Source organism: Mirounga leonina, unplaced genomic scaffold (genome assembly GCF_011800145.1).
Source record: "Mirounga leonina isolate KUSES-001 unplaced genomic scaffold, KU_Mleo_1.0 Mir_200, whole genome shotgun sequence".
In the NCBI taxonomy this organism is placed as follows: Eukaryota; Metazoa; Chordata; class Mammalia; order Carnivora; family Phocidae; genus Mirounga; species Mirounga leonina.
This window is the reverse complement of record NW_023270503.1, coordinates 24,811,989-24,832,449: the sequence shown is the minus strand read 5'-3', so window position 1 is coordinate 24,832,449 and position 20,461 is coordinate 24,811,989. Positions and strand designations below refer to the sequence as shown.

Below are 20,461 nucleotides of genomic sequence, written 5' to 3'. Positions count from 1 at the left end.
TTTCTTTTTTAAACATTAAGAAATTTGAGGATGGTGGGGCAGAACAACTAAATCCCATTTGCCTGTGATTCCTTAGCCGGAAAACTGTCAAAATCTGTGGTAAAAAGAGATTTTTTTTTTTCCCCAGTACTTTCTTGAGATAGTTTCATCTTTTCATGGACTGAAGGGGGTAAAAAATGCATCACCATGTGGTTGGATTCTTATATTGGCCAGTTTATGCTTTATGGTGTCCCTGGTTTACGTCTCTGGAGGTGTTTGGGGCCAATACCCGAGCAGATGTGTGGGTCTCTTTTAAGGGTTTTCTTAGGTTGGAACAAAATACAAATCGCGGTGAATTGCTGTTGGACGGTTTTCTCTGAAAGGGGGGGGAGTTCAGCCAAGAAGGCCCTCAAAGCCTTTCACAGTCCATAACGAGTAGGGTGGAACGGAGGCATGGAAACATTTTATTACTATTATTTTGGTCAGTGATTCTCGTTCTCTTGGGGGGGGGGGGGAGAAAACCCGAAATAGTTTGGGATTACACCTTCAGGATTTTCAGAAAAGCCTGCATTCCCCCCAAAGCGTCCAGGTCTGAGTGAGGAAAATAAGGAATTATAAGAGGAGACTTCGGTGTTAAAAGAATGGGCCCAATGCGTTTTAATTCTCGGAGGTTTAAATATACACACTCAGTGGTTGACACGCTGAAGTCCCCTGGGTCCCAGGTGTCAGTGAGTCTGTGAAGAGCCCACAGGCCCCACCCAAGTCTCACTTTACACGTTCCTCAGAGACAGGACAAATCCTAGGCCAGTTTTATAATTTTATTACAATGAAGATGCTTTAAGGTGCCTACTGTGAAAAGTTAAAAACAACCTCATGGATTAAATAAATCAACATTCTTCCATTTGGTGGATTTACATGCAGCCTTTAAAATATATATACTTGTAGAAGTATCTATTGACATGGAAAGAAATTAGTTTTACTTAAAATTACAGTTGAAAAAAGCAGATTACAAAATAGTATGAACAGTGATTTTTTTTTGTTAGAATATATATATATATTCTCTATATAGTTGTATATATATATATATATATGATTCTGGAATGATATAAACCAAAGTGTTTATAAGTGAACTTAATTGTCTTCTTTTTGTTTTGCTGTATTTTATAAACTTTTTGACATGGGATATGTTACTTGTGTAATTTTATTGGTTATTTTATTTTATTTTTTTTTAAAGATTTTATTTATTATTTTTTTGACAGAGAGAGACCCAGCGAGAGAGGGAACAAAAGCAGGGGGAGTGGGAAAGGGAGAAGCAGGCTTCCTGCTGAGCAGGGAGCCCATGCGGGACTCGATCCTAGGACCGTGGGATCATGACCTGAGCCGAAGGCAGACGCTTACCGACTGAGCCACCCGGGCGCCCTTATTATTTTAAAATAGCTTCTAATTTAAGTGCTCATGGAATGCTAAAACAAAGTGCTATGGTATTGTTTTAAAGGAGGTTCACAGTACGTTTTTCACTAAGAACTAAATTTCTTGGCCATGTTTTTGAATGTATAACTAATTTTAAGTTGATATGTAACCTTTTAAATGAATAAGTAACAATGTGATTTTAGCAAGTTTGTGACAAAAGGAGAAAATGCATTTGGGTCAAATATATTTGTAACTCTTTGATGAAATGTCTTAGTTGTTACTTCAGAAACAGGGAGCCTTAGATTGGAGTTGTAGTTATGTATATGTACATGTACGTGCACATGTACATATACAAAAGACAATGTTTTCTGAATTGGAGCAATAGTGACACAAAGTCACTGCCTATTATGAATTTTTTTTAAGAATTATTTTTTGGTGTAAGTAAATTATCAGTGATTTTAATAAGTTCTGTCTAAGAAATGTTCACTTCAAAATCAAGTTGTGTAGGCCCTTCCTAAGACTTATAAGTAACCAAAAGTGGAATTAGGATGAAAATCATTGTTCATTTATTTATTCTAGTCTTTAATTTTACAAGACTTTAATTTCACTGTTTGTGTTATACAGCACAGCACATAATTGGTAATAGTATTGTAATCTTAATCTTTTAGAACTCGTAAATTTTAAAAGGTCTAAACTTGGAATTTCTATTTCTTATCTCTATTTTTACTGTTTCCAACAAAGAAAATGTCAGTACTCAGTTTTAAAGAAACAGAAAAACTTTACTACAAAATTTTAAAGGTACATTGATATTTTGATATTTTTTTGGAAGGTAAAGATTATAAAAGCAACATACTAATCGACAGATCTTGAATGTTTTGAATTTGTTATATTGGTTTTTTGTGTCAAATCTTTTACTTTTTAAAGATTTTCTATATTTTCTTAGACTATATCTCATCCAAATACATGTCTCTTACTCTACTAAAATTCTTTATCTAGAATATTTGGCTAAGAGGGAAAAGACTTAAACATTTAATATCATGTGAGATGAATAAATACACTCTTATTGGTGGGAACTCCGTAAATTGGACATTATATTAAAAGTTTTGTAAATAGAGGGGTGCCTGGTTGACTGAGTCAGTAGAGCATGTGACTCTTGATCTTGGGGTCATAAGTTTGAGCCCCACGATAGGGGTAGAGATCACTTAAAAAAAAAGTTTTGTAAATAGATAGACAGCTATTGCCCATCAAAGTATCAACTTCTTCATTTTAAAAAACAGCTCTTTGTTGCTATAATTTCCTTTCTCCTTTGTCTCTTGTATTTTATTTTTCTAACCAGGATAAATTCATGAGATAAGAAAAAGGATGGCATCTAGAGTAAATACCAGTTTCACTTTGATTCCCAACCAGAAATATAGACGTAGTAATCGTCGATCCAGCAGCTATTTTTCCAACACCCTTGGCTCAGATTCTCAGCCCTTATCAACGCTTGGAAATTTTAAAGCCTTGCCATTGGAAATATTCCAAATAATCTTAAGATATTTGTCAGGTGAGGTCTGGGAACTATGAGTAGGCTATATAAACACTTGAATATTTTTTTCCCCCCTCAAGAACTAGTTTGTCATCTTAGGCTCTGCTAGAATATTAATGGTATTTACATTATGTTTATTTTCTAAAGTTTCATCATTGTTAGGTAAGAGGTACAATGAAGAAAGTATGACACTCAAACTCTTTAAAGCATGCCTCTAATTATAACAACATGTAACTTGACTGTTACATCCCTGAATATTTCCAATTCATTGAACAGGAGATTTAAAACAATTTTAAGATTTTCCCCCTTTTCCCCACTTTTTTATATATTTTATTATTTAGTATATTATTAATGAGCTAACTTATAAGTTAATAGATTGTAATAATAATGATGTTCTTGTAATTAAGCTATTTATATATATATGTATATATATTTCTTTTGGTAGTGAAGGATATCAGCATGCTAAGCATGGTGTCCAAAACAGTCAGCCAGCACATTATTAATTATATTTCAACCTCGTCAGGAAGCAAAAGACTTTTACTACAGGATTTTCATAACCTTGAGCTGCCTAGCAAGAGACAAGACTCTGCCATACTGGAACATTACAGATCTCTAGGTAATTTATGTAATGAGAATTGTAACAAGTAAAAAACTACACTTAATTAAGGGGATTTTATTAAACAATTCTGTAAGGCCTGTGGGAAATGGGATATTTCTTAAAGTGTGCCTATTTCTATGATGCTTTTATTCTTTAGTGTGAAGACTTTCCCATAATAGTCCCTTATACGTATCTTTAAAGATGAGAGAATGCACTTTAATGTAAAGTATCAGTCCTTGTGATTCATGTGCATACAGTGTCACCTTTGCTTATTGTCTGGGTGGCTTACCAGTGAAATTGATGTATTTTCAATGCTTTACTTCCTGTGGATCTAATGAGTTTTATTTCTAAACTTCTTTTCTCTTTCAACCATAATCTAGTCCTTAAAATTGAAAAGAAATGTAAACACATTATGGTGGAAGATCACTTATTCTCTTATCAGAAACAATGTGTTTTTCTTAAGTACTCCACACATTTACTAATAACTCATTATGCTATAATAAATTATCAAAGGAAATTCCATATAATCTCTTCCCTTGATTTATAATCATCTATGTCTTTCACCCCATTCACTGATGTGCTGAAATAAGATTCTAATTTTGTGCTGAAATAAAATTCTAATTTTGACTTGACTAGTGGCACCAGTTTAATTATGAAACTACCTTATAATTAACCGAAGCATAGCAATAAAACCAAAAATTAAGGTGATGTTTTCAATTTTTAAATAAAGGCATAATAGTGAAGTTAAATAATTATTACCTTTTAGTAGCCCAACGATATCTAGCTTTAAGATAATAAAATAAGACTATATCCATGTGTAAATATATAAAAGTATATTTGATATTAATAAAATTACTATTATATTTAGATTAGTAAGATTAAATGAAAGGTATGTAATCTGATTACAGTGTTATTGGTTTCAGTATTTGTGATTAGACTTAGTAAAGCCTGTAATAGAATATAGCAATACTTTTTGCTACATGTCATTGTAAATATCTTTTTTCAAACATCCTTAGTTGCAGAATAAGTGGTACAGTAAAAGAGCTTATTTTTTGGTTTTGACCTGAAAGAATTTTTTTTTTCTCCCTGACCAAGACTCAGTCGCTCAAAGAAGCAAAAAAGCATTAAGATAATTATTTGGATAATTCAGTGAAAAATACAAATATGTATTGATCTTAATAGCCAGCTTTTAAAAACAGTTTTATTCATGTAATGATTTCAACCTTCCATTTAGTTTTGGTGCAGACACCTGGCTTATGACTGATTCTTTAGGTAAATGTTTGATGTACTTACCATTTTCTCATGTTGCCATTCCTATCTGATCCGTTCTTGTTTTCAGACATTAAAATAACATTTCCAGAATTCTGTGCTCTGAAGATTAAAAATTTTAATTTGCTTCTTCGTACAAGACAGCGCAGATGGCCAGTGTGAAAAGAACATTACATCTGACTCTATTTTAGTAGGAAGAAATTTTAAAAGTTGGTCTCTAAAGGGTATAGCAGAGCACCTGTGTTAAAAAAATAAATAAGTCAGCCAGTGTTGGTTTTTATGGTAAATTGCAATCCTTAAAAATAGGAGTTTTACATTAGAAAAAGCAACCAGCATACAATTATAGCTTACACTTCCCCAGCTATGATCTGCCTTGGGACTGGATGCCAAACATGAAAGGAAAAGAACTCAGCTTAAAAACCAAACACTGAAAATGTCTTTTTATGTACAAAAATAAGGAGGGTTTATATTCAAACTCAATTCTGGTCATGTGTTGTCCAAACATAGCAACTTCTAAAAATAAATTGGATTCCCATAGATTCTACAGAATTATATAAAGCAGCTATCATATATGTTAAAAAAAAAAAAGTAAATGCAGAGAAGATAAAAATGGAGAAATTCATGATATTCAGGTATTTATTTTCCTACCAAAAATCTTATTTTTAGTGTAAGGAAAACATTGCCCTTATAGGAATGTTAACAATGTATTGCCATTTTAGGAAAACAGAACACATGAAGTTAGAGGAAACAAATCATACACTTCTGTCACTGTAGTTCAAGTTATATGTCACACTGGTTTTTTTTCTTTTTTAAAATATCTGAACACAAAATTCTATACATTCTTAACATGTATGCCCCATAAAAGGATATCTTTGAAGGAAGAAATGAATATTTCATCCAAACTGGATACTTTCTGTGAGTGAAAATAACTTCTAACCTCTGAAATGTTAAGTACTTACGATTTAAAAAAAATTTTATATGGAGAAAGGAATACAAAATCACTTTTCTCATTCTTTCCATGTTTTACATTAAAAGCTCTTAAAGCATTTTCCTTTGTGAACATGTTAATTTCAAGAAATATTTGAATCTGTTTTCTATAGAATAAAGAGACAGTTCCACTAGTGTATCTTTGTGTCTGTTGTTATATCTTTTTAAATCTAAATACTTTCAATATCTGTCTTATAACATCAATTTCATCATTTTTGTAAGATTTTATACCACTTAGTGGACATCACAGTTACTTGGTAAACACCATATATTGTAAGTGTTTGGTACCCTTGCTCCCAAACTTCCTCTTCAGAACCATATCAGCTCGCAGTCCACTGTGATTTACCATACTTGACTTTCAAGGAAATGTTATGCTGTACTTTACAGGTACTCTTACATTAATTGTATTGTCATTTTTTTCATGTGTCTCTTTACATCCTCAGGTCTGCTATTTAAAAGATGTACGTTGCTGCTACCCACAAGGGAAAGACTAAAGTACATTCACAAGATACTGGCAGAAGTAAGATCACACTTCTCAGTTGGTTCACAGTCTTGATTTCTAGTAAAGATATTTTTTATTAATATCTTACACTCATTTTAGATCCATCTTCAATTATTAGGATTTCATGAATTAGTACTAATAATTGATTGATGATAATCTAATACTATACCAAGTACCCAGAGATTATAAAACACCAAAATATAGTAGTCTTTTACTTATCATAAAACAATTTTTATGTATACCTAAGAATATCATTCAAGTTTATTAGATTTATCAGAGTATAAAAGTATTTTTTATCCTACATGAGAGTCCTGAGGCTGTTTTAAAGTGTTTTAGATATTTTATTAAAATGAAATAATTTCTGAATGTTAATCTTACTGTTTATAAATGTATGAAAACATAGGAAAGTATTTTTAATATTAAAATAACAAAACTTTTGAGAGCGTCTGGGTGGCTCAGTTGGTTAAGCGTCTGACTGTTGGTTTCAGCTCTGGTCATGATCTCAGGGTCGTGGGACTGAGCTCTGTATCAGGCTCGGCGCTCAATGGGGAGTCTGCTTGAGATTCTCTCTCCCTCTCCCTCTGCCTCTACCCTCCCACGCACACATGCACACTCTCTCTAACTCTCTCTAAAATAAATAAATAAATCTTTAAAACATTTTAAAAATAAAATAAAATGTTTATGATGATTTATGACTTGAATGTGTATCCATGTGTTTAGGCATAATCTCTGTATAAGTTTTGAGTTTCACTATACAAACTCAAACATACATCCAACACTGATGGTTCAGTTCTACACTCAGTAGTATGCAAACTGTTTCTGATGCATTAGCTTTTTTTCATGTCAGTATTTGCACTGAGTTCAGGTCTATATTATTACAGCAGCTTCTCAGATGATCTTTCTGCATCTATTTCTTTACTTCCCAAGACATTCTGTATGCTGAATCAAGGTTATTCATCCCTTTCATTGAGTTAATTTTCTTACTTAAAAAATCTTTCAGTAGCTACTCAATTTCAGCAAGATAAGGTCTAAAGTCTGTAGCTGGTATTTAGGGCTCTTCTTAACAATGCAGCCTTACTCCCTACTACATTGAGCCCAGTTAAGCATGTCGTATCTTTCTTCCCACATAAAGCTTCTTATTCCTACCACTATACAATTTTGTCCTTATTGTTCCCCTCACCTATCTTTCCTATCTTTTTCATTCCTTATATTTTTTTTAAAAAAGATTTGATTTATTTGACAGAGACACAGCGAGAGAGGGAACACAAGCAAGGGGAGTGGGAGAGGGAGAAGCAGGCTTCCCGTGGAGCAGGGAGCCCGATGCGGGGCTTGATCCCAGGACCCTGAGATTATGACCTGAGCCAAAGGCAGATGCTTAATGACTGAGCCACCCAGGTCACCTCTCATTTCCTACATTTGAATCCTACTTTAAGACAATGCTTTTTTCACATGCTTCAGAAGCTGTTTTGATCATTCCCAAATTTATCTTGTTTCTGCTTTCACAGTATCTGATACAGTGTATATTTAGTCATTTTAACATTTATGTATATTCTAACCTGAATTATCAAAATAATTTCACATGCATGTATTTATGAACTCCTTTAAGATAGACTGTTTTGTATTTCTTTTGTGATCTTACCTATGTAACACAATGCTAATTAGTTAGCATTTTAGTTATTTTCAATTAATACTGAAAAATTCTTGCATATTTCCATTAAATTTCAATGTCCAGTCGTTGTACAGTTCCACTGAAAAAGAGGAATTAATAGTTGTTCTCTTTACAGGTTTCCTGTTTTAAATTCAATGGCTGTGCAGCTCCTATCCAATGTTTAGGATTACCATGTTATGGCATGTTTTTACAGGTACATTTTTGCCTTCCTACCATCCCTCTTCTAAGATAGATTTTTGCTTTTGGGGGAAGAAGGACAGGTAATATAAACACATATATTTACATAAAATTCAAAAGGTACAAACTTGTATAAAATGAAAAGTAACTCTACCATCAAGGCCTGTCTCTGGTCTACTGAGTTGACTTCAACAGAAGTAACTGTTGTTAGCAGTTTCTTCTATGTCCTTCCACAGAGAATGAGATTAATTCTTAAACTACTAAAATCCAATTCAACTGTTTTAAGAAAAATTTATGATTAATCAACCTTTTCAAAGTCTAACTAGAGTGACGTACCATTTGAATTTCCTTTTCATGTATGTTTAACTGTACATTCTGGTTGGCTCAAAGATAATTATTAAACTTTGTCCTAATAAAAAATTTTTGCTCGTTCACATCAAAATGTTATTAGTAAATGCTCATAATTGTCGCATTAAGATGAGATCATTATCGGGCGCCTGGGTGGCTCAGTCGTTAAGCGTCTGCCTTCGGCTCAGGTCATGATCCCAGGGTCCTGGGATCAAGCCCTGCATCGGGCTCCCTGCTCAGCAGGAAGCCTGCTTCTCCCTCTCCCACTCCCCCTGCTTGTGTTCCTGCTCTCGCTATGTCTCTCTGTCAAATAAATAAAATCTTAAAAAAAAAAAAAAAAGAGATCATTATCATTTGTAAGCAATATCATAAATGGTAACTAGAGGACCTCAAAGGGATTCTGTTGAAAACTAAACCACAGTATGGTTGTGAGTCAGATATCTAATGTTGTGTTCTAGGATTTTGGCCTTTGTTACTTTACCCACACTGTCAGAGTTCAGGATTTGGTACCATTTGAAAGGATACTCCCTTTACAACCAAAAAGAAACTGGGTTTTGGAGCATTTCTAGGATTTGTTTATGTAAATTTTCTTATTAATCTGAACATTCCATAATGGATAAAAGTTGCACATCACCTCAATCATGTGCTACAGCAGTTATGCTCATAAGCTAGCAGTGACTTACATTTTGATTTGATGGTCTGAACATCCGTAATGTTTCCTTTATTTTATTATTCTCAGACCTTAACAGCAGGTTGGGATGAACTCGAGTGCCATCGTGTATATATCTTCTTATGTGAGCTGACTAATCTCTCCCGCAAGATGCAGACTGTTGTCTGCAGCAAACCAGGTAAAAAAACTACAATTCACAGATAATATTATACAGATATTAAAATAGAAAAAAAGCGGGGCGCCTGGGTGGCTCAGTCGTTAAGCGTCTGCCTTCGTCTCAGGTCATGATCCTGGGGTCCTGGGATCGAGCCCCGCGTCGGGCTCCCTGCTCGGCGGGAAGCCTGCTTCTTCCTCTCCCACTTCCCCTGCTTGTGTTCCCTCTCTCGCTGTGTCTCTCTCTGTCAAATAAATAAATAAAATCTTAAAAAAAAAAAAATAGAAAAAAAGCAGAGTTCAAAAGTATATTTAAAAGAAAATCATGACATCCATATGTAGTAAAAGGACAAAGAAATATAAGGGGATGATAAACACTGAATTAGATTGTGAGGCAAACATGGCATGTGATTAGAGAAAGAAGTATTCAGAGGGCTCAGCTGTATTAATAATATTTTATTAATTAAGACTGCATGGGGCGCCTGGGTGGCTTTACTTTACTTAAAGTTTACGACTGAGCCACTCAGGTGCCCCATGTTTTATTTATTTTTTTAAAAATCTGAAGCAAATAGGGGCACCTGGGTGGCTCAGCCGTTAAGCGTCTGCCTTCGGCTCGGGTCATGATCCCAGGGTCCTGGGATCGAGCCCAGCATCGGGCTCCCTCCTCTGCGGGAAGCCTGCTTCTCCCTCTCCCACTCCCCCTGCTTGTGTTCCCTTTCTCCCCATGTCGCTCTCTGTCAAATAAATAAATAAAATCTTTAAAAAAAAAATCTGAAGCAAATATAGCAAAAAGTAAAGCTTTGACAAAGCTAAGTGACTGGTACACAATATTTGTTATAGTATCTCTGCTTTTCTGACAGCTTGAGATATTTCATTATGAAACAAATTATGGATCAAAAAAGCAGATTAGAAGCCCAATGAAACAATAACAAAATTGATTTATCATGTCCCAAACCTTTTATTGGCTGCCCGATGTCATCAAAATAAAGTCCAAACTGTTTATACAGGCCTTCACATTCTCATCCTAATCTACTTTTTCAAATTTATTCCCCATTATTCTCTGTATCAGTTTGACATAGAGTAGTCTTTATCACTTTCCTCACTGTGTCACATATCTCTTACGCATTTCTACTTCATGTCTTTTATTCATTTTTTTTTTCTAAAATACCATCTCTCTTCATCTTTTAAGACCCAATTTGCCAGACTTTCTCTATAAAGCCTTTCCTGATGCTGTGTTACTTGGCTTAATACATCAAGGGGTACTTACTTCATATGGCCTTAGATCATTGGTGGACTTTCTATTTACTCTTGTCTTATCTACAAGTAAGTAGAACATAAATGGTATAAAAATGTAAAATGGTGCCACCACTATGGAAAACAACTTGACCATTTCTCAAAAAGCTAAACATAGAATTGTCATATGACCAAGCAATTCCACTCCTAGCTATTCTTTTTTTTTTTTTTTAAAGATTTTATTTATTTATTTGACAGAGAGAGACACAGTGAGAGAGGGAACACAAGCAGGGGGAGAGGGAGAGGGAGAAGCAGGCCCCCCGCCTAGCAGGGAGCCCGATGTGGGGCTCGGTCCCAGGACCCTGGGATCATGACCTGAGCCGAAGGCAGACGCTTAATGACAAAGCCACCCAGGTGCCCCACTCCTAGCTATTCCTAAGGGAGTTGAGAGCTGGGACTTGGAAAGATACTTGTATGCCAATGTTCACAGTAGCATTATTCGCAATACCCAAAAAGTGGGAACAACCCAGGTGTTCATCAATGAATAGATGAATGGATAAACAACATGTGGTCTCTTCATACAATGGAATATTTTTCAGCTATAAAAAGGAAAGAAGGGGCACCTGGGTGGCTCAGATGGTTAAGCATCTGCCTTCGGCTCAGGTCGTGATCTCAGGGTCCTGGGATCGAGTCCCGCATCGGGCTCCCTGCTCCTTGGGAGCCTGCTTCTCCCTCTGCCTCTTTCTGTCTCTAATGAATAAATAAATAAAATCTTTAAAAAAAAAAAAAGGAAAGAAGCTTTGATGCATGCTAAAATGGATGAACTTGGAAAACATGCTAAGTGAAATAAGTCAGACAACAAAGGACAAATATTGTGATTCCACTTAACTGAGGTATCTCAAACAGGCAAATTCATTAAAACAGAAAGCAGATTTGAGGTTATCAGGAACTGGGGGCAGAGGGAAGTGGGGAGTTATTGCTTAATGGTTATAGAGTTTCTGTTTGAGGTGATAAAGAGTTTTGGAAATAAACAGTTGTGATGGTTGAACAGCATTATGAATTAAGTGATGCCACTGTATCGTACACTTTAAAAATGATTAAGATGGCACACTTTGTGTTATATATATCTATATATGTATAAATAAATATATTTACCACAATTTTAAAAAATTAATAATATAATAGATTTTTTTAAGTTTATTTAAGTAATCTCTACACCTGACATGGGGCATGAACCCACGACTTCAACTTCAAGAGTCACATGCTCTTCCGACTGAGCCAGCCCCAATAATATTATAGATTGTAAACTATTGAATTATACACTTTAAATGAGTGAATTTTTTGGTATGTAAATTATATATATTTCAATAAGTCTGTTAAAAAAGGCAAACAAACTCAGGATACTACTTCATACCCACTAGGACAGCTAAAATCAAAAAGTCAGATAACAACAAGTGTTGGTGAAAATATGGAGAAATTGGAACCTTCATACATTGCTGGTCGGGATGTAAGATGGTGCAGCCACTTTGGAAAGCAGTCTAGCAGTTCCTCAAATGACTAAACTTAGAGTTACTGTATGACCCAGAAATTCCACTCCTAGGTATATCCGAAAGAGAAATGAAAACATATGTCCACACAGAAACTGGTACACAAATCTTAATAACAGCATTATTTGTAATAGCCAAAAGGTGGATACAACCCAAATGTCTATCAGCGGGTGAATGGATAAACAAAATGAGGAATATCTATGCCATGGAATATTATTTGGCCATAAAAATGAAGGAAGTACTGATAGATGCCATAACATGGATGAAACTTGAAAACGTGCTAAGTGAAAGAAATCAGTCACAAAAGATCACATACTATATGATTTCATTCGTATGAAGTCCAGAAAAAGGAAATCTTTAGAGACAGAGGGTAGATTATTGGTTGCTTAAGTCTAGGGATGGTAAAGAATGGAGGGATGGGGGGTGATAGCTAAAAGAACAGGATTTCTTTTTGAGGTGATGAAAATGTTCTAAATTGACTTGGTGCTGGCTGTACATATCTGTGAATATACTAAAACCACTGGATTGTATGATGTGTAAAGTATATCTCAATAAAATTGTTTAAAAAATAGTCCCTTGATAATCTAAAATTTTTACAGAGGAAAATGAAATAATACTTTCAGTACAAAGTATATTACAGATGTCTATCACTGACCATATCCACTGTGTGCATATCCAATGTGCACATCAGCCTTTCTAGGAAGAATGGTTTACAATTCTTTTGTCTTCATAGGAAGTGCCCGAAAACTGGAGTTAAGGATCAGACTGTTCTGTAGGAACGTCCTGCTTGATCACTGGACACATCGAAGTGATTCTGCTTTTTGGTTGACACGTATATTAAAACCATGGCCAATGGTGAATCAGGCAAGATTATTGTATATCATCTTTGGACCAATATCTCCTCAAGATGGTGAGCATACATTTTTTAGGGATGTATGTTACAAAACGTTAATTACCTCTACTTTAGGGAACGTATCTTTTTGTACCTGCTCAGTTTCCTCATTCCTAATGATTAAACTGTGTTTCATGATTTCATAGATGTACACTACATTAGCTTATGCATAACTTAAACTTCAAGACTGCAGGCCATTACCAAATATATTCCTATCATCTCTGGTATACCTAAAAGTCACTACATTTCTAAACATTACCTTACCTCAAGATTATGTTTGCTGCTGGAAGGTAATAATAGTGTCTGTAAAGCACAGTAGTAGTTAAATTGATGTTTTACTTAATTTTGGGTGCATAATATGATTATGTGCATTTTTTTGCCTTTCTGATTAAGTTTTGCTTAGATTAATGTTAAAATTAGCGTACAGTTCTTTGGTTCACATTACCTATGTCAGGAGGTAACCAGTTTAAAGTAGCAGCAGGAAGCCGATCTGGGATCAGATTTTGTTTTGTGTAATTCACATAGAGAATTGGTCATAGGTAAATATTCAGAAATTGGCTGGATTACTGTGTTTTGATATATTTAATATTTGGAAGGTACTCAAATACAACATGTTCTCATTTTGGAAGGATATCAATAGATTTCATTTGATTTTAGTACGATTACATCAGTTGCCTATTATAATTTTTTAAAAGATTTTATTTATTTATTTATTTGACAAAGAGAGAAAAGCACAAGCGGGGTGGCGGGGGAGGGAGAAGCAGGCTCCCAGCTGAGCAGAGGGCCCAATCTTGACCTGACCCGAAGGCATACACTTAACCGACTGAGCCACCCAGGCGCCCCTATTATAATTTTTGTTACAGGCATAGCATTATCTTTGAACTAGAAGCACTATTCTACTTGGTGAAACTACCTTTTCTTTACTTCATGTAGCAATTGTTGCTAAACTTCGTCACATCAGTCAGAGACAGTCACACTTATACTGTTATCAGAATTGACTTTTCATCATGAAAGTAGCATATATAAGCAAATGGGATTCTGTAATGCAATCCAGTTTGCTTTTTAAACAATCCATGAAGTCTTTATTACAAAGCCAACTGTTCTGTCATAGCCTGGTTTTTGTTTCAATTATCCAGGACAGGTGGTTTGGCAGAAAATGATAGAAGGACCTACAGATGAATCCAGTCTGAAAGGTTTGGCTGATGCTATTAAATTACTGTATGACACAAACACCAAAGAGTGGACGGCAGATGATGTTATCAGTCTTGTAGATGAACTATCAGGTAAAAGCACATATTGACCACACAGAGTAGTAGAAATATATTCTTCGAATACAGTTATAAAATTGTAAGGACAATTCTATAGGTAACAAAGGAATTGCCTATTCGAAATCACTAAATGTTCTAAAATATTTAAAGAGTTTGGTATATGTTTGAAGAGAATGCATATAATCAACTTCCTTTCCTCCAATTGCCAATAAATATGTATTTATTATTATTTGAAAGTTTCACATTTAAATAGCTCAGTTATTTCCATTTTGCAAATTCTCACAAACAACCTCCTAGGTTGTGTAAGAAGAAAGCCCTCTCCTGCTGGCACAGATGGAAAAAAAATTTTTCCATTCCTGCAGAATCCTTTAGATTCTAAAGTTTATAAGGTTTCTTTCCTTACACAGAATTAGACTACCTTGCCTTTTGATATATGTGTAGGAGAAATGCTTTGACTATATTGCTAGGACATTTGTAAAAGCCACTATAACTTGGCAGTAATCTCTATCTCTGGCTGAATGCAGTAATTACAAAACCAAAGCACTTTGTGCTTTTCCCTTGGCTCTAGTTGTATTTCCAATAAGGTGATATAATATTGCATGTACTTAATGATGTTTACTAGAGCTATTATGTAATTTCTCACTAAATAACTGTTCTTCCTCTAATATAAGTGGTTCCCCGTGAGTGGCTTCTAGAGAATAATGCACGTCTCCTAATCCTAAGTGGGAACAACATCTGTTTCACTTTCATGGCTAGTAAAGCTGTGAATGGACGGGCCATTGAACTGGCAAAGCTGATAGTCTTTTTGGCTTTGGTAAGTAAAACCAAGTTTTTCTCTAGCAAGTTGTTTAACATTATAGTTGACCTACCAGGGAGCTGTCTTGAAGGAACTGAAATATGTTCAAAACATTTTGAAAGAATAAGTATTTAAGCATATATTTTATGTATATTTAAAATTTTTTAAATATATATAATATAAGATCATACTTGGAATCATTCCTTATATTAACCTCTCCCCACTTAATGTCCATATTTTCATTATACAGCTCTGCTGAGTTATATTCTTTTTTTAAAATTCCATTAAAAACAGCTTTTATGATTTGCTTCAAAATAATCATTGGGCAGCAGGGAGAGGATGTGAAAGTAAATGGTAGTAGAGAGGAGACAAGATTGGTAATTGCTGAAGCTGGGGAATGGATATTAGAGGTTCACTATACTATTATCTCCACTTTTGTATAGTTAAAATGTTTTTCAAAATAAAACATTAGGGGCGCCTGAGTGGCTCAGTTAGTTAAGCGGCTGCCTTCAGCTTAGGTCATGATCCCAGGGTCTTGGGATCAAGCCCTGCATCGGGCTCCCTGCTCAGCGGGGAGACTGCTTCTCCCTCTCCCTTTGTCTCCCAGCTTGTGTTCTCACTCTCTCTGTCAAATAAATAAAATCTTAAAAAAAAAGAAAAAAAGAAAACATTAAAGGTGCCTCTGGGTGGCTCAGTTGGATGAGTGTCCAACTCTTGATTTTGGCTCAGGTCAGGATCTCAGGGACATGAGATTGAGCCCAGCATCAGGGTCTGCTCTGGATGTGGAGCCTGCTTAAGATTTTCTCTCTCCCTCTGCCCTGCCCCCCAACCCCCGTTTCTCTCTCTCTGTCAAAAAAAATAAATAAATAAAACATTAAAATATATTTAATATTCATTCATTTAACACAAATTGAGTGTTTTACTATGGGCCATACACTGTGTGAAATTCTAAGACTATGGAAGTTAATGGAAAAAATTTCTGACCAAAAGCTGCTTAAGGTCTTTTCAGATCTATCAAGGTATATATAAATAAATTCAGTGTGATAAGTACAAAAATGTATATACAAAAAGATACAAACAGAGGTAGCAGAGGTGGGCCAATATTGGGCGAATATAGCACAGACAGGGCTTCCCAGCCCCAGTAGAAATAGGTTTTTAAAAATGAATAGGAGTTTAGTTTGCCGGGAGATGGGTGTGTGTGTGTGTGTGTGTGTGTGCGCGCGCAAATTATTCAAGCGTGTACCTGCACGTGTTACATAGAAATCTCATTGATTTGGCTACCATCACAGATGCCACCCCAACCAGTGCTTCAAAAGCACTAGAATAGTCTTCCAGGTGACTAGTGTGAGGAATGATTGATGGACTATGGAATCAATGGAATAGAGACAAGAATCTACCAAACCAACTGCTTAAAACATGAATGAAACCTCTGTGGCTCTTCTTAAAATGTGAAACCGTGAAGAAAGCTACCAAATTAACTACATTCTCAATGTAAATATTTATTTTAGTAATTAAGCAGATTGCCTCAGAGAGAGAGAGATGGAACTGCATGGCTATATTTGTAGGACTGTAAGCAGCTCAGTATTATTTCTGGAGTAAAATGTGCAAAGGAGAAGGAGGTGAGGAAGGGAGAGGCTAGGTAAGGAAGGACTTTGTCAGCCATTCTGTGGGTCTTGAACACATGCTCTAATAGGGAGCTGCTGAAAAGTTTTAGGAAGGTGAGAGACGTAAGTTTGAAGTTTTTGGAAGGTACTTTGGCAGCGCTATAGCAAGTAGAATGAAGAGGAAGTCACTGAGGGTGACTTCCCTAGAAAACCTCTGATAAACATCTCAGTGCTGATCATTAATTTTCTCTAAGTGGCCTCAGATTTGTCTTCTCTTCATCTTCGTTTACTACTAGTGTTCTGAAGCCATTTTATGTGTAGGGTAAGTCGTCTCCCAGAAGAGACTGAGAGCTCTCTGACATCCAGACTAGGTGACTTATTTCTTTCATAGTGCCTGGAACAGTGCCTTACACATAGTACATAGTCAACAAATCTTTCCTGTCAGGTTTACATTATAACTAAATGTTACACTACTATAGGGTTTATTTTCATGCTGTATATTATTTGGCTATGTGAATTAAATTGGCCGTTTAGAATGTTAGTAAATAAACCTTTTTCCTTTTGGCCAGCTTTAACTATTAACATGTAATCTTTAAATATTTTGTCCTTTATTTTATTTTTTAAAGATTTTATTTATTTGAGAGCGTGAGCGAGAGAGAGGAGAGAGAGAGAGCACAAGCGGGGGGAGGGGGAGGGGGTAGATGGAGAGGGAGGAGCAGATTCCCTGCTGAGCAGAGAGCCCAGACACAGGGCTTGATCCCAGGATCCTGGGATCATGACCTAAGCTAAAGGCAGACGCCCAACCATCTGAGCCACCTAGGCGTCCCTAAATATTTTATCTTTTAAATAATAGATAAATATTCCCTACAACTCTGAAGGTGGAGAGTTGATAAGACCATAGTTCTCTTGCCTATTAAAATTGCCTGTTTGTCACCCTTATTGGATTTCTGGAAAATAGAGGCCCTGTCTTTATGGCTTAACCATTGTTTCTCCAGCTCTTAGCATCTTCTCAATAAATAATAACTGAATGAATGAATGAGCAGAAGTCTTATTTTTGATATGTTTAACAATTATTTGAAATATTAGTTCTTACATTAATGAATAATATGCCATGATAATCTTGGACAAAGCTTTTATTTACATGACACTTTTTTTCCACTAAAATTGTACCATTTGAAAGGAAAGGAGAATTAGATGTAAGAGCATTTCCCACTTATAAACTCAATATGATGTCATGTGTAATAAATTATGTAAAGTCATAAACCATCATTGTCAATACCATTTTCAAATTCTACAGTTTTCTTCACATGAAGCTTTACCATTACTCTTCTTATATCTAAATCAGGTGTGTGAGAAAGAACTATACTGCATGGATTGGGCAGTTAAAATGATGCAAAAAGTCTGTAAAGTCTTTAGCACTCCCATGGAGAGAAATAACTTCCTGCAGAGTGTGGCGAATGCATTTGCATGTGTTATAATGGAAATGCTGCAGGCAGTTATGTCCGGTGAGTGAGTGTGTGTGTAGACGGTGCACAAGTGTGACTAAAATGCATTCTAGTCCCCACTTAAAACAGCGCTAATTCCATGTAGACTTTTATTTCTAAACCAAGAATAGAAGAAGCAGACATTTTTGTTTATTTTTCCATGAGATATATTTAGCTCTTGGTTTTGCTACTTTTTAAGTCTTGTATGGATTTCAATGGAAAACCTAAAGTTGAAGAGTCTGCTCTGAAAGGAACCAGTTCCAGTTTTGCACAGCAAAATGTTCACTTGCTCACTTACCAACTATCCTAATCATCATAATAATGCCCTATATTGTTTAGTTTCAACACATACTATTGTAGAGTTTTATTAGTTAGCCAACATGATAATCAACCCTATTTTACAGATGAGAAAACTAAGGCTTAGAGACACTACTTGACTTGCCCAAGATCATAGAGTTAGAGGCAGTAAAGCATGGACCAGCATCCTTTTCCTCTGACTTCTTATTCAGTGCTCTTATATAGTTCCCTGATTTTGGTGGTTAATGTCTGACTTAGTAAATAAAGATCACTAACTAGTCTTCTGTTACCTATTTTTAGGGAAAATTGGAACATTTTATTCCAAATAAATCATATATTTGAAAATTTAACCATCATTTTCTTTTCCCTACTGTCCACTCCTGTGTGTGGCATACAGGAGACCGTGATGAAGACGACAGAAGCTTTCTGAATTTGTTCCATCTTGTGCACGCTCAGGCAAACTTCCATAAGGAGGTCTTGTATTTGACCATGAATACTCTCTCTACCTAAATACTCAGAAAGCCTTGCATTTAGAGAATACCTCACCGAACAAACAATTGGAAGAGTTCTACTTTTCCACACTCAAAGAATAGCATCCATGGGACTTTTTATCACCTAAATAACCTAACAACTCCAAAGCTGCACAGAATTTTAGAAGCAACTGCTTGCACCATTATTAATATAAAAATTACAGGCAAACCCAAGAGTGTTTTGAGATTTCTCCAGAAAACAAGCTGTGTCTCTCCAGATTTTGGTAAACCTAACACCCAACTAAATAGAGCACTAGTGTCCAAGAATCGGGGGCCAACCTGTATGTGTGGATGTTTGAAGCAAGAGAAAATTCTGTTTTGTAAGTAGAGGTGACTCAAATTCACTAAATGGCTTGTATCTGTTCGCTTTGCTTAGGTTGTATAGACATAACCTAGAATGCTTGATAAAGATCTGCAATATGATGCTTTGGAATGTGTAGATATAAATCACATTTTTTCACCACCTTATAGAACATTATATTTTGTTGATGTTTTACATGAACTAACAGATCAAAAACCAAAGGAAGTATGTGTGTATATACATATTCATACATATATAAGTATGTCTGTATATCTGTATACATACAAACACACACACACATACACATTTCCGTCTTTAAGACAAAAGTCTATAAATAGAGGAAAGTATATGTTGTCTTAATACAATTAAGTCATCTTTTATTCCTTCCTGGAGATTAGAGTAAAATGTCGCAAATAAGGGAGAATATAAAATGAAAGAAAGTACCCATTCTGCCGCCAGAACAATCTTCACAGATAATTTGCACTTCTTCCTAAAACTTTCCTCCCTATCTTAAAGAGCGGGGCTCGAAGGAACCCGGTAGCAGCATGCATGGTGAGGGCCGCCCTGAGAGAGTGGGGTTTCACTCCAGTAAATGGATTCCAAAGAAGCTCCAGGACTATTTCAGTCTGATTAACATTTACCCACCGCTTTTACTATTAAAATAGAAACCAATAGTGTCTCATGGGGCTGAAATCATGCTGGGGCCCTCCTGGATCTCCCATTTTCTTCTCTTTGGGTTTGATCATTATATTTCTGCTGAAGGCATACCCATTCCCACTGGACTTCTCAGAGGCTGGCTTTCTTTTCCTAAGCCCTTGACTTAACTCACCTCTGCAGCTGAGGAAGGAAAGGAGCACTAGAAAATATAGAAATTACCCACATAAGTGGGATGTAAATTGTGTAATTTGTGGGAAATTCTCAAGTGTTTGCCAAGAGTTTAATAGGATTCAGGAAGAGTGAAAATTTTGAGAAAAATATAAATTGTGATAACAAAATGTTACTATATTTCAGTAGCAAAAGCACTTACCTTAGTTTTTAAAATATCAGAAATTAACTACCTTTCCCTGATGAATCGTCCAACCATAATTTCATCCGTGGCAGGAATTTTTTTCTCTGGAGTTTAGTATTTGCATATTCATGCAGAAACAAAGTTCTTGCTTTTCTCCTGGTTTCATTTTCTTCCTCTCATTTTAAGAATTCACCCACAATTAAATTATAA

General features: G+C 35.5%; 1 protein-coding gene across 1 annotated transcript; it reads left to right on the top strand.

Annotated features, from left to right (window-relative positions):
* FBXO47 (F-box protein 47) lies at positions 1 to 19,257 on the top strand. The gene is made up of 11 exons (XM_035027390.1): positions 1 to 99; positions 2,726 to 2,935; positions 3,363 to 3,533; positions 6,215 to 6,291; positions 8,058 to 8,135; positions 9,207 to 9,315; positions 12,804 to 12,980; positions 14,099 to 14,245; positions 14,902 to 15,044; positions 17,976 to 18,135; positions 18,809 to 19,257. Exons 2-11 carry the CDS (start codon positions 2,752 to 2,754, stop codon positions 18,919 to 18,921), a joined length of 1,359 nt encoding a protein of 452 aa, XP_034883281.1. The 5' UTR covers positions 1 to 99; positions 2,726 to 2,751; the 3' UTR covers positions 18,922 to 19,257.
* Positions 19,258 to 20,461: the final 1,204 nt, after the last annotated feature.